Genomic DNA, 15,429 nt, shown 5'->3' on the forward strand with positions numbered 1-15,429 from the left:
ATAGGAAAGGAAAATGGGAAAAATAGAGAGGTAAGACACTTGTGGGACATAGACATGGTTTATTATCTGTAGTTGAGGATGGTATAGTATTCTCAACTGGACTGACCTGAGGCTTGTATCATACTGGGTAAAGTCTCTTTAAAATCTAAATGATGTATAGCAATTGAATATATAAATAATAATAATAATAAAGAAAAATGTATCAAAACATAGATCATGTCACCTAAGTGAGATTAGTAGCTCCTGTGATGTTTTAGGGAGAAACTGATGTCAATGTTGTTATCTTGCAGAACTTATTGTTCACCGATGAAAACGACAATTTGGAAATTAAAGTAATTGATTTTGGGTTTGCACGCCTAAAGCCGCCTGACAATCAGCCTCTCAAGACACCATGCTTCACCCTTCACTATGCAGCCCCAGAGCTCCTGAATCACAACGGCTATGACGAGTCCTGTGACCTATGGAGTCTGGGCGTCATTTTGGTGAGTTCGTTTTAACAGAGCCTTTAGCCTTCACAGTTCTTTAGGGACCTCTGTACTTACCTCTGTCTTCTTGGTTTTTCTTAAAATTGTGAAGAAAAATTGACATGTTGGTATCTTTTCTGTGTAACCAACTAGAGATCTGACCAAAGAATATTTCTCTTTCTTAAAATTTACAGTAGAGTGCAAGATAGCAAGATAGTGGGTCCTACATGTCTGACCACCCAGTCGGGTTCCGGACTTGGTGACCTGAGAAATATGCCAGATGCCTGTGTGTACCCAAAATTATGAGAGGAGGGAGAAATGGAAATGCAGAGATGGTGGTGTGACCATGCCTCGGGGAGTGCTTTCTCCTCTCTCCCTTTCTCTCTCTCGAGAGTGCAGACACCTTCTGGCAAATGTTTGTTAAAAAGTTACAGTAGAGGAGATCTAGGCATTTTTATTTTGGTTTGTGTTGGAAACTTAAGATAGCTATGATTTACATAAAGCAGAGTCATAGGGGCCAGCAGATGGCATAGCAGTTACATTGCTGAACTCCCACACGGCTGACTGAGGTTTGAGTCCCAGACCTGGTAGCTTGAAACTCACACTAGGCACGTGTGCATGCATGCCCAAGATACCAGGAGGAGAATGTAGAAGAGATTGCAGCATAGCCATCCTCCCCAGGAGGTGATTTCTTACTGTCTTTCTCTCTCTCCAGTGAGCACATACACCCTAAGGCAAAAACCTCTAAAAAAAAAAAAGAGTTTTATATGTTGATTTTATAAAAAGCAGTAATGTATTTTCAAAAAATGTATTATATTGGACATTATATGAAAATAGCAAAGTGGTATATTAATAGAAAAACATTTTTAAAAACTGTTCTGTGATATTTCAGTCTATAAGTGTAATTAAAGAATTATTCTCAAAATAGCTTTACTTTTTTGCATAGAATTTTTATAATGCTTGATCTTGGGGGACGTATTCAGACAATGCTGAAAGATATCATTAACAAAGTGAAAATCACTCGTAACGTTTCTACAAAGACAATACTATAAGAGGAGGCGGTATGTGTGTATGCTTTGTAGCTTTCTTCATGTTTCTGTGTGTGTGTGTGTGTGTGTGTGTGTGTGTGTCTGTATATACTTCTTTTTTTTTTTTAATCTCCAAAAAAGTGCATGTGCTCTCTAGATGTGGGGAGAAGGGTGGCAAAGCACCGTCCCCCATGGGAGATGGTCCCACTGCAATCCCTTTTCTTCCATTCCTTCATCCCATCAGGATTTGGAGCATGCATACACATGTGCCCAGCATGTTTTTCAAGCTGTTGGGGCCAGGATTCAAACTACGGTCAGCCATGTAGGATCTGACTCCTATGCACATTGCTTATCCACTGTGCCAGAACCAGCCCTGTATTTGTTTTTTCAACAAATGGAAATATATATGTAGTTTGAGTCTCCAAAATGTATTTAATTATTTATTTACTAATGAGTGATTTGCATTTTTCCATTTTTCCCACCAATTATAATCAATGACATTTTTATGTATGCATTTGAATTCTCTCATTATTTCCTTAGGACAGATTCTTAGAAGTATACACACCTTTATCTTAACATGCATGTCTAGATTTCCTTTTAGAAGACTTACCAGGTTATGTTCTCTACAACTGCATGCAAGTACACTGGATGTTGTCAATTTTAATCTTAAAGTATATCCCGCTGGGATAGCCACCATGACCTAGTAGTGAAGGGAGCCAGATCCCATATGGCTGTGGCTTGAGTCCTGGTCCCAGCGCTTGAAAGACACACCAGGCTCTTGTGGCCATGTGTCCCAAATCCCGATAGGATGGAGATATGGAGGAGAAGGGATTACAGTACAAACACACCCATTGGTTTGTACTCCCTTTCTCTGTCTCTTTGTCTACCTCTGGCAAGCACACATGCTTCCTGGCAATTAAAAAATTATATCCCACTTCTGTTGTAATTTGCATGTATTTCTTTGTGAATATTCAGTTTGAGCATCTTTGCTAGAAGGTGTGCGCATTTGCCTGAGTGAGAGAAAGCGAAAATGAGGAAGCACACTCCGTGGAGGATAGTCACATCATCTTGTCCTCTCTTTTTCCTCTTGGGATTTTGGGCACACATGCACATGCTCCTGGCATGTTTTTCAAGCCATCAGATCCTGGCAGACTGCACAGTTGGCCATGTGGGATCCAGTTACCTGAACTACCACACTGCAGCTAACCCGAGTTTTGCACATTTTTTCTATGGGAAGATTTTTGTTACTGAAAGAATGTTCAAGCTCTATGGTGGGGGGGGGGTCAGAAAGTTCATGGCAAATGTGTATTATGGAAAAAAAATCTACTCGTGAATTTTAAAATTTGTTGTACCAAAACAGTACTTTAATTCCGCTTTTCTGTAAACTATTGAAGTCTTTGTATTAAGGATTTTATCCTTTGTCTACTATTAATATTGCAGATGTTGGGACCAGCAGTTAGTGTAATGGCTATGTCACTGGACTCCCAGGTAGTCGACCATGGTTCGCGTCCTGGACCCAGTGGCTTTAACTCATGCTGGGTGCGTGTGCGTGCGTGCATGCCCAAGATCCTGAGAGGAGAATGGAGGAGAAGGGATTGTGGCATGGCCATCCCCCCTAGGGGGTGATTTCTCGCTTTCTATCTCTCTGTCTCTCTCTCTTTCTCTGGCGAGCGCATGCACCATATAGCAAAAACCTCTTTAAAAAAAAAATTGCAGATGTTTTCTTTGGTTTGCCGTTTGTTTGAAAACTTTGTTTATAGTGGTATGGGGTTTTGATTTTGGTTTTGTTTGTTTACTTGGATTTTTTTTGAATTAATTTATTTAACTTTATTTATTTATTTTAATTTGACCAGAGAGAGATAGAGTGAGAGTAGGGGTAGGGGAGAGTGAGAAAGCAAACCAACAGGTCCAGGATTCAAACCCTGGTTGACCCAATGGGAGTCTAGTGCTACCTGCTGGTCCCCTGATTTTGTCCTTTATAGGACTTTAAGCAGAGAATTTTCTTTCTTTCTGTCTAGTAAGATATGTTAGTCTTTTCTTTTATTTTTTTTGGAGAGGTTTTTGCTATAGGGCGTGTGCGCTCACCAGAAGGACAGAGAGACTGAAAGCAAGAAGTCACCCCCCGGCGGGGGATGGCCACACCGCAATCCCTTCTCCTTCCTTCTCCTCTCGGGATTTTGGGCACGTACACAGACACACCCGGCATGAGTTTTTAAGCCACCGGGTCCAGGACTCGAACCGCAGTCAACTACATGGGAGTTGAGCGACATAGCCATTACACTAACTGATAGTCCCAGTCTTTTCCTTTATGATATCTGGCTTTGATGACACTGTGTCATTCCATCTCTACCCCCAACCTAAGATTTTAGGAATGTTCTCGAGCCCAGGCACAGTGGTACATGTGGAAGGATGCCACTGCACAGTGGCTCGTGCTTCATGGGAGGCCTGGGTTTAGTTCCTGGCCCAACTTAAACTGGTTGTGTGGCATGGTGGCATACACCCATCAAGCTGACTAACTCTGAGACTAGGTTAGGGGGGTCACCAGTGGCAAGACCCCATCAAAAATACTACCCTTTCCCTCATTCTCCCTCTCCTTACCCCCCTTTCTCCTATGCTCTCTCTCTCACAAAAAAAAAAAAAAATTCTTTTGTCTCTCTCCTGTGAGCACATGTGCCCTATGGCAAAAATGTAAAAAAAAAAAAAAAATTCTCCTTTAGAATTATTATATTTTATTTTTATACATAAATCTGGACTCCATCTGGGACTTATTTTGGTGTCAGTTTGTTCCTCCTATGGCTAGCCACTTGTCCCAGCAGGATGGCTTTTCTTTTATTTTTAAGCTTTATATGTTTTCAGTTTTTTCATTTCAGTCATTTCAAGTCATCATTATACTTTCACATTAAATTTACACACTTATGAATAAGATTATTTTTAATAAAAGTAAACAACAAACTGTAGACTTGAGAGTTTTGTTTAAAATTGATAGCATTTTTGTTAGTAGCAAAGTCTTAATTTTTTAAGTCTAAATATAAAAAGAGCCTTTAATTTTTCATATCAATTTTATTTTCCATCGTAAAAGAGACCTCACTTTAAACACAGGTCAGCTGTAACCATCAGGCTCATTAAGCGCTTAAAGATAGACATGCAGAGCAGTGTTTTAGAGCTTCCAAATGTCCTCTCCAAAGAAACAAGTCTGCGTGAGTAGGATGGTGTGAGTAGAAGCACGTCCCCACAGCTAACGGTCAGGCGTGAAAACGAGGTCAAGTGATGCCACAGCAGTACAGTGAAGTGTACAGACCGTGGGGAGTTCTGCAGGACAAACCAACCAGTTTCCTCAGCAAATAAATTGTAAGAAGCGATAACCTGGGGACCTATAGGTTAAAAGACCCATAAGAGAGACCAGATGGTGACAGTGCTATAACTTAACATTCTGTAAGGCAATCCCACATGGGAAGGTTCCCGGTTCAAGGCCAGAGACTACCCTGAGTACACCAGGCACGGGTGTGAGCATGATCTGGCTGGCTGACCCTGGGGGTGGAGCACAGCGATGGGACCCGGTGGAGGTGTGCACGCGTGCTTTCGTGCACACTCTCTCTCAGAAGAAAGAAACGAATTAACTGAAGAGACACTTAGAAAAACATGTTTGTATTTTGCTTGACTCTAAATTTAAGTAATTTCTAACTTAAACTATTCAATTCTAAATGTGATTCATATAGATATAATTACAATATCTATGTAGAATATATATAATAATTAGGGAAATTTGAACATTGATTAGATATTGAATGATACAAAGAAATTGCCGCTAATATTTTTAGATGTGACAATGGTGGTGTGGTTATGATTACTAAAAGCTCTTGCTTTTTAGAAATACAGGCCAAGGGAACCAGCAGTTAGCGTAATGGCTATGTCGCTGGCCTCCCACGTAGTCGACCGCGGTTCACGTCCGGGACCCGGTGGCTTAAAACTCACGCCGGGCGCGTGTGCGTGCGTGCCCAAGAGCCCGAGAGGAGAATGGAGGAGAAGGGATTGCGGCGTGCCCATCCCCCCTGGGGGGTGATTTCTCGCTTTCTGTCTCTATGTCTCTCTCTGTCTGTCTGGCGAGCGCACGCGCCCTACAGTGAAAATCTCTCCAAAAAAAAAAAAAAAGAAATACAGGCCAAGGGAACCAGCAGTTAGCGTAATGGCTATGTCGCTGGCCTCCCACGTAGTCGACCGCGGTTCACGTCCGGGACCCGGTGGCTTAAAACTCACGCCGGGCGCGTGTGCGTGCGTGCCCAAGAGCCCGAGAGGAGAATGGAGGAGAAGGGATTGCGGCGTGCCCATCCCCCCTGGGGGGTGATTTCTCGCTTTCTGTCTCTATGTCTCTCTCTGTCTGTCTGGCGAGCGCACGCGCCCTACAGTGAAAATCTCTCCAAAAAAAAAAAAAAAGAAATACAGGCCAAGGGAACCAGCAGTTAGCGTAATGGCTATGTCGCTGGCCTCCCACGTAGTCGACCGCGGTTCACGTCCGGGACCCGGTGGCTTAAAACTCACGCCGGGCGCGTGTGCGTGCGTGCCCAAGAGCCCGAGAGGAGAATGGAGGAGAAGGGATTGCGGCGTGCCCATCCCCCCTGGGGGGTGATTTCTCGCTTTCTGTCTCTATGTCTCTCTCTGTCTGTCTGGCGAGCGCACGCGCCCTACAGTGAAAATCTCTCCAAAAAAAAAAAAAAAGAAATACAGGCCAAGGGAACCAGCAGTTAGCGTAATGGCTATGTCGCTGGCCTCCCACGTAGTCGACCGCGGTTCACGTCCGGGACCCGGTGGCTTAAAACTCACGCCGGGCGCGTGTGCGTGCGTGCCCAAGAGCCCGAGAGGAGAATGGAGGAGAAGGGATTGCGGCGTGCCCATCCCCCCTGGGGGGTGATTTCTCGCTTTCTGTCTCTATGTCTCTCTCTGTCTGTCTGGCGAGCGCACGCGCCCTACAGTGAAAATCTCTCCAAAAAAAAAAAAAAAAAAAAGAAATACAGGCCAAAATGGTTACAGATGAAAACAAACAAAATTAACACCTGCATGTCAAAAAAGAGAATGCTTTGCAAACTTTTCCGTGTAAGTGAATACACATCTGTAGACATGTACAAAGCCCAAATTATCCTACAGCAAGCACAAAATTTATTTGGAGTGTCCTGATTTACCTTAGAAATGTGAGTCCCTTTTTCATTTTGCATCTAATAAATGTGAAAGTTAATATTTTAATATGGAAACAAGTGATGTCCTCCTCATTGAGCAAAATAAATATCCAGGAAGATGCACCAGGGAGCATTCTGTGGCTTGGATTACCACCCAGTGCCGTCTTTGGACGCGTGATCCCTGTTTGAATCGTGCAGGACTTTAATTAAAGTAGTGCTTATACCGTATAGGGATCGCCTTAGACTGCCATGACTAAATAGCACAGGCTGGGGCTTGAACAGCAGAAGAGTATTTCTCGCAGTTCTCGAGGCTAGGCAGCCCTAAGGCCAAGGTGCCATCTGGGTGAGAGCCCTCCCCGGGGCTGGCAGGTAGACTCCTGCCCACTTTGTGCCTTTCCTTGGTACTTACCTGAAGTGAGAGAGAGAGAGAGAGAGAGAGCGCATGTGTCTGCCCCTCTAAGGACATTAATCCTACGGAGTCAGGGGCATGCTCGAATAATCTCATTTAACCATAATCATGTCTACGGACGCCCTGTCTCCAGAGGCTGGGGCTGCAACATCTGAACGTGGAGTGGGTGACAACACGCAGTATTTTAAAAATACAGGGTGGGTCCATAACCTACCTTGGGGTGGCATATAATGCCATTGCAAACTATTCTCTCCAGGCGTTTCATTCTGGAGACCTTATTGTTTCACTTTTTCAAAACATTTTATTTTGGAAAATTTGAAACTAGAGAAAATGTAAGAGAATGATCCTGTCACATTTCACATTCTGCCACATTTGCCGCTGCTTTCTCTCTCATTCTGTCCTGTGTGCATGTGCGCACCACTCTGTCTGCATATAGATATGTGTGTGTTTATGTACATGTGTGGACATACATAATACACATATGTTGTACACACACATTTGTATACAGATTTGTATCTTTATATTGATATCGCTGTGCTTTTTGCTACACTGTTTGCACACAGTTTAGAAACACAAAATGATTCTCATCAGAGGTAGATTGTTGGATAAATGAGTGACGTTGTAAGATCTTGGAGGCCAAAGGAGGCTAACGTCTTTCGAGCTCAGGCAAGATGGTGACACAGCAGGCGCGCATGCTCCGTGGCCCTGGACCACACGGGGAAGTCCCAGCTTCACATCGTGAAGCCTCTGGGCCCACCGGGCATGCGTGTGCGCGCCTATGACCCTCTGGCTGAGGCTGGTGATAGACTGCAGCGTGGAGGCCTGTTGGGACTGTCCCCACCCCCCACCATGAAGGAAGTCAATAAATTTTGTTTACGTTTGTTTAATTCTCTTCCAGAGAATGGATCTTTTCTAGGGTTTCTGATCATCTATCTCCTCTCCATTACTTTCAAAGATGGAGTTTGTTTTCCTACCCAGCTGCCCTTCGCGTTATTACACATCAGAAAGCAAGAAGGGTGTATTTGTCAAGGTTGCTTTCTTGTGTTTAGCCACAAATATACCTGTTCTGGGCCCAGCCGTGGTGGTTCAGGTAGTGGGGGGCACCACTGCATGGTGGCCGCTGAGGCTGCACGGGGTGGGCCCAGGTTCAGTTCCCAGCCCAACTGAAACGGGCCTGTGTGGTGATGTGTGCTTGTGGCCCAGCAGGCGGGAGGCTGGGGCGGGGATCACAGAACTCTGTAGAAGGTACTTCTCTCGCTTTCTCTCACTTGTTCGCACTCTCTCCTGCGTATGCTCTTGCTCGCTTTCTCATATAAGAAAAATGTTCCTGCTATGAGGTGGGGTAGGATTAAGAAGTGGAGCAGACTTTGGGGAACTGTTTAGCAGTATCTGCTGAATATATGCAGAACAAGTGACCCAGCAATTCCAAACCCAGGAATATATCTAAAAGAAAAGTGTGTAGTTATTTAACAAGGACATGTACAAGAAAGTCTATAGCAGCAGGATTCAAAATTTCTCAAACTGGAAACAACCCTAATGTTCATGTATATATTTTTCAAATTTATTCCTTGAATAAGAGAGGCAGAGATACAGCACCCCTGCAGGGTTCAAATGCCACAGTCCACTCCTCGCCTCAGCCAGCCTGGATAACGGGCACACACGTGCCCGGCATGTTCAGGGAGGTCTCCGGCCTGGATAACGGGCACACATATGCCCGGCATGTTCAGGGAGGTCTCCTGAACCAGCAACTTTTCTGTATAGATCTTCCTCGCAGAGCGGTGTTTCCACCATTGCCCCACTGGCCTGTTCTTACACCTTTTCTTTTAAAAGAATCACTCATTTAGTTGTTATTATTTAATTTGCTATCGGGCACATACACTCACCAGAGTAAGAGAGAGACGTATGGGGAATGTGAGAAAGCAAGCTGCCAGGTCTGGGACTCGAACCCTGGTCAACCATGTAAGCACCGTGCCACCTGCTGGGACTTTTAAAGGAAAGGGATTTATGGTGGCTGATTAAGGTGGTTCTGAGACAGTATGCCACATGGTCTTTCACGACATCAGGGTTCAGTTCTTATCTCTGAGCAAATTGGCCATCCGCAGTAAGATCAAGCAGCCCTCCTTTCCTTCCCTCCTTTCAGGTGGAACTCTTCCTCTGACCCCACGGAATTCCCCACTGGGTCATGTTCCCTCCCACCAGACCCGCCTGACCAGGTTTGGCCCTTCAGACTTTTCCCCCACCTCGCCAAGGGTACTACTCAGAGTTGCCAACACCTGGCCTTCCCTCCAGCAGAGCCCACGATAGGAGGCAAATTTCCAAGGGTTGATTCCTAGAGAAAGGAAAATGTCTGTGTGCGTGTGTGGGGAGCCTTCAATGCGCCCCGCCCATTAAAATGCTTAAGACTTCTGGGAGGTTCCGATGGTGCCCAGTGCCCGCTATCTCTGTTCTATTCTGTTCTCTTGTTTCCTCTGCTGTGCAGAAGATTTTTTGACTTGATGAAATCCCATTTGTTTACTTTTGCTTCTGTTGCCCAAGCTTTTGAGGTCTAGTCCAGAAACCTGTCCAGACAATGCCATAGAGCTTGTCCCGTTTTCTTTTAGTAGTTTCATGTCTTTCTTTTTTTCTCTTTTTTTATTAAAGTTTATTTGTTCATTCATTTACTTTTGACAGAGACACAGAGAGAGAGACACAAAGAGAGAGAGAGAAAGAGAGGAAGTGAGAAAACAAGCTACCAGGTCCAGGACTCCACCCGTGGTCAGCCATGTGGGAGTGTCTAGCACCTTAACCACCACGCCACCTGCCAGTCCCTCATGTCTTAAATTTCAGTCTTTAAAATATTTTGAGTTGATTCTTATATATGGTGAGAGATAATGGTCTTAATTTCATTCTTCTGCATGTGGCTATCCAGTTTTCCCAACACCATTTATTAAAGAAAACATCCTTTCCCCTATTAAAAGGAGGGGAAAAAAAAAACAGACAATTTAATTTAGTGGCGTTTAATGGAGCACATCTTAACAGGATTCGAATCAGGCACTTTCCTGAACTAGCTAACTTCGGAGAAACTCCAGGTAGCCTCATGGTCAACTCAGTATTTTAAGTTCTGAAAAGGGAAAGTGACATCCAAAAATGAAAGGAATGAGGTAGAAAAACAATTTGGGTTAGTTACATTTTGAAGTTTGTCTGCATGAACGCAGTTTTAAAGGCAGAATGCCCATGATTAACCGAAGTCTGGCTGCTACAGTTGGCAACCTACGAAAGAGCAGCCTTACCTATTGACATGTCAGGAAAGGGTCATGCTGCATTTTTGCATAGGAAAACAGAAAAATACTCCATGACTTTCCCAACCACCTCTTAAATGAACTCCCAGTTTGTTTACGGAAACCAAGCAGGAGTGCAGAGGCTTTTTCCATATTCTTTAATACCCTAGTGTATGTTCTTGGCACTTTTGTTGAAATCAGTTGTCTGTAAATGTGTGGATTTATTTGTGAGCGCTCTATTCTGTTTTATTGGTCTATGTGTCTGTTTTTATGCCAGTACCAAGCTGTTTTCGTTATTATAGCTTTGTGGTATATTTTGAAATCAGGTAGTGTGATACCTCCAGCTTTATTCCTTTTGCTGAAGATTACTTTGGCTATCCAAGGTGTTTGAGGTTCCATATGAATTTTAGGATTTTTTTTTCCTGTTTCTATGAAGAATGCCATTAGTACAGTTGGCCCTTGAACAGGGCAAGAGTTAGGGTACCCACCATTTGGGCAATTAAAAAATCTATGTGTAACTTTTGACTCTGAAAAAGCTTAACTACTAATAGCTTACCTATTGCATAAACAGTCAGTTAACACATATTTTGTGTATCATATGTATTTTATACTGTATTCTTTATAATAAAGTAAGCTAGAACAAAGAAAATGTTATTAAGAAAATCATAGGGGCCAGTAGATGGTGTGGTGCTTAATGCTCTGGATCCCACATGGCCAGCTCCATGATTAGAGTCCTGGACCAGGTCTCTTGAAAAACACTCCAGGTATGTGTGTGTGTGTGTGTGTGTGTGAGAGAGGAAGTGAGAAAACAAGCTACCAGGTCCAGGACTCCAACCGTGGTCAGCCATGTGGGAGTGTCTAGCACCTTAACCACCACGCCACCTGCCAGTCCCTCATGTCTTAAATTTCAGTCTTTAAAATATTTTGAGTTGATTCTTATATATGGTGAGAGATAATGGTCTTAATTTCATTCTTCTGCATGTGGCTATCCAGTTTTCCCAACACCATTTATTAAAGAAAACATCCTTTCCCCTATTAAAAGGAGGGGAAAAAAAAAACAGACAATTTAATTTAGTGGCGTTTAATGGAGCACATCTTAACAGGATTCGAATCAGGCACTTTCCTGAACTAGCTAACTTCGGAGAAACTCCAGGTAGCCTCATGGTCAACTCAGTATTTTAAGTTCTGAAAAGGGAAAGTGACATCCAAAAATGAAAGGAATGAGGTAGAAAAACAATTTGGGTTAGTTACATTTTGAAGTTTGTCTGCATGAACGCAGTTTTAAAGGCAGAATGCCCATGATTAACCGAAGTCTGGCTGCTACAGTTGGCAACCTACGAAAGAGCAGCCTTACCTATTGACATGTCAGGAAAGGGTCATGCTGCATTTTTGCATAGGAAAACAGAAAAATACTCCATGACTTTCCCAACCACCTCTTAAATGAACTCCCAGTTTGTTTACGGAAACCAAGCAGGAGTGCAGAGGCTTTTTCCATATTCTTTAATACCCTAGTGTATGTTCTTGGCACTTTTGTTGAAATCAGTTGTCTGTAAATGTGTGGATTTATTTGTGAGCACTCTATTCTGTTTTATTGGTCTATGTGTCTGTTTTTATGCCAGTACCAAGCTGTTTTCGTTATTATAGCTTTGTGGTATATTTTGAAATCAGGTAGTGTGATACCTCCAGCTTTATTCCTTTTGCTGAAGATTACTTTGGCTATCCAAGGTGTTTGAGGTTCCATATGAATTTTAGGATTTTTTTTTCCTGTTTCTATGAAGAATGCCATTAGTACAGTTGGCCCTTGAACAGGGCAAGAGTTAGGGTACCCACCATTTGGGCAATTAAAAAATCTATGTGTAACTTTTGACTCTGAAAAAGCTTAACTACTAATAGCTTACCTATTGCATAAACAGTCAGTTAACACATATTTTGTGTATCATATGTATTTTATACTGTATTCTTTATAATAAAGTAAGCTAGAACAAAGAAAATGTTATTAAGAAAATCATAGGGGCCAGTAGATGGTGTGGTGCTTAATGCTCTGGATCCCACATGGCCAGCTCCATGATTAGAGTCCTGGACCAGGTCTCTTGAAAAACACTCCAGGTATGTGTGTGTGTGTGTGTGTGTGTGTGCCCTAAGTCAGGGGGAGAATGTGTGTGGGGGAGTATTTCCCACTATCCCTTTCTCTCTCTGGCAAGTGGATGTGGCCTATGTCAAAAATCTAAAAATTAACTTTAAAAATCATGAAGAAGAGAAATATATTTACAGTATTGTATTGTATCATATTCTCTAATATACTTATTGAAAAAATTCACATATAATTGAAGCCATGTAGTTCAAACCTCTGTTAATTCAAAGGTCAACTGTATTTTTCATAGGGATTGCATTAAATCCGTAGATTGCTTTAAGTAGTATGGACATTTTAATAATTTTTATTCTAGTTCATAAACACAAGGTAACTTTTTATTTGTGTCTCCTTCAGTTTCTTTCATGAGTGTTTGGAAATTGTGACATATGCTTATAACAGATAAAAACTGATATGCTACATAAGCCAGTTTCAAAAAGAGAAATACTGCATGGTTTCATTTACATGAGGTACTTAGAATATCCAGTCATAAGGACAGATAGTAACATGGTAGTTGCCAGGGGTTGAGGGAAGGGGAGGGTGGAGAGTTACTGTTTAGTGGGTACAGAGTTTCAGTTTTTTAAGGTTTTAGAGTGCTGGAGAGGAGCCAGCAGGTGGTATGTATTAAAAGGCTCTAGATTCCCTCATGGCTGAACCTGGTAGCTTGAAAATCATGCAAAGCACGTATATGTGCATGCCCAAAATCCCAAGAGGTGAACGCAGCCTGGCCATCCCCCGGGGGGTGATTTCTCACTTTCCCATTCCCCACTCTCTGCCTCTCTCCTCTGGTGAGCACGTGCACTCTATGGCAGAATCCTGGAGGGGACGTTCTGGAGATGGAGATGGGCAGCCGGTGGCACAGCCGCGAGAATGTTCTGAATACCTCTGACCCTATGGAAAGGTTAAGATGGCCTGTTTTTCTACATGTATTTCTGTGTAGCCAGCGGGCACCTGCACTGGCTCATCAGAGCCAGAGAGGGTGAGAGCAGCTCCCCAGTAGGGTGGGGTCATGCTGTCAGGATTTTAGGCAGGCGCGCACACACACTCAGTGTTTCTCAAGCCACTGGGACCAGTATCTGACCTATGATCAGCCATGCAGGATTCAGTCCCCTTGACCATTAGGCTACGGGGCCAGACCATATGTAGTTTTACACAGCTGGGAGTGGAGGGAAAGGTGTTTCCACCTCTGTTCCTCTGAAGGCACCTGACACTATTGTTGTCATGTATATTACTCAGGAGCGCAATCACAGGGAAGCAGGAGTGAAGGGAAGGAGGGAAAGAACAGAGTGCGCACTGCCAAGTGGGCCACACGTTGCCACCATGTGTTGCTGATCACTTGAGCTCATGGAACTAAAACTTTCTTTTATTTTCTTCCCTTTCCTTTTCTTTTCTCTTCTCTTTCTCTCTCTCTCTCTCTTTTTTTTTTCTTTTTTTTTCTTTTCTTTTTTCTTTTTTTTTTTTTTTAATACCAGAGAGTACATGAGCCCACTAGAGAGAAAGATAAGGAAAGAGAAAGCCCTCTCTTCTCCCAACCCCAACAGGGCCTGGTACCCCACACTCCTTTTTCTCCAGTTCTCCCTACCACTGATATATGGGCACTCCTACATGCAGCATGTTTTTCAAGCTGCTAGGGCCAGAACTCAAGCTCTGGTTCACCATGTGGGATCCAGCTGCCCCTCCTTTGAGAAGTTTAACGATTACACTACAAGGCCAGCCCTCTTTCTCCCCGCCCCCCTTTTTTTTTTTTTTTTTTTTGAACCAAGATATCTGAGCAGAGCCTAAAATTTCAGGGACAGGAAGCATAGATTCCATAAACATGCACCCCTGGAATCTAGGTTTGGGGGGCCTGGACTCATCAACCATTGGTTCAGCACAGTCCTGGAGCACAGCCCCCTAACCTCACAGGGTGTTACCCTGAGCTGACGTCCTCACTGAGCCTTTCATGTTCTACAGGCCAGCCGCACGGAAGTGAAGGAGTGCCAACCCATCTGTCACCTGGGCCCTACCTTCTTCCTCTGTCATTTGATCCTAGGGAACCCCCCTTCACTGATCACAAAGGCATGAGTTACAGCAGCAGCGCTGGTGCAGACAGGGGTGTGTGGTGTGCTTACGCCTTCTGGACCTCCTGGACTGGTTCTGACTGTGCCATTTACATAGTGCATGCTGCACCTGCCTGACTTCATGCATCAGAGCTGTGCGTCTGCTGATCCTGGGACACAACGCCCTGCTCTCGGATTGCTTGTTCATGCACTCCAGAGCGTACTGGGACCCAGCCCCAGGGTGGCTTCCCAGGAGCTGTTTTTTGGAGAGTAGTTTTCTGTCAAGAAAACTACCTCGCCCAAAAATCCTTCAAGATTGCTTTGAGAGTCTCCTGCTGAGGTTGCCAGAGACTCCCCACAGCATTCTCCCTTTTCTGAGATAGCTCTAGTGGAGCCAGACTCATTGACTCATACGGCCTACATAACAGGACAGCTTTCATTCTGGCCTGGATCTGCAGCGAAAGCGCTATACTCTAGGCTCCACTTGAAACTGGTAGCTCCCAAGTCACTTGCTAAATCGATTGAAGCAGTATTCTCAGTGCGATAGACACTGCCTTCAAAATGCAAAGAAGTATGCTATGTCCTGTACTTTCTTAGTGGTTTGAAATAGAAAAGCTGTCTTTTAGAGGGCAATGTTTCATCATGCGCCTGACCGCTGGAACCGTCTCCTCTTTACCAGTATGAAGTGTCCTGAATCTTTGAGTAGCTGTCGTCCAACCTCTGCCATGTTTGTGGCTTATGGGGCATGTAGGACACCTTCTAGTTTCTGCCTACCAGGTCTCAGCCGGTGGAGACATCAATACAGAGGACCAAGCATGGGTCCCTTCAAAACGCTGAGATGACCCAGGTCCCCACGGAGCAGGAAAGTTAGCATAGCCCTGGGACAATACAGTGAATGCTGTCCTTGCCACATAAAGACTTACAAGTTTGATCTTT

The 15,429-nt window shown here is 43.8% G+C and overlaps 1 protein-coding gene across 1 annotated transcript in view; it reads left to right on the forward strand.

Moving 5' to 3' along the window:
- Positions 1-15,429, forward strand: part of RPS6KA5 (ribosomal protein S6 kinase A5) — a 153,005-nt gene that overhangs the window by 127,884 nt on the left and 9,692 nt on the right. Inside the window, exon 13 of the mRNA XM_027775488.1 lies at positions 291-482. Coding sequence (XP_027631289.1) covers positions 291-482 — 192 coding nt within the window. The remainder of the gene's footprint in view (positions 1-290; positions 483-15,429) is intronic.

Source organism: Tupaia chinensis, unplaced genomic scaffold, assembly GCF_000334495.1.
Source record: "Tupaia chinensis unplaced genomic scaffold, TupChi_1.0 Scaffold000568_1, whole genome shotgun sequence".
Taxonomy (NCBI): Eukaryota; Metazoa; Chordata; class Mammalia; order Scandentia; family Tupaiidae; genus Tupaia; species Tupaia belangeri.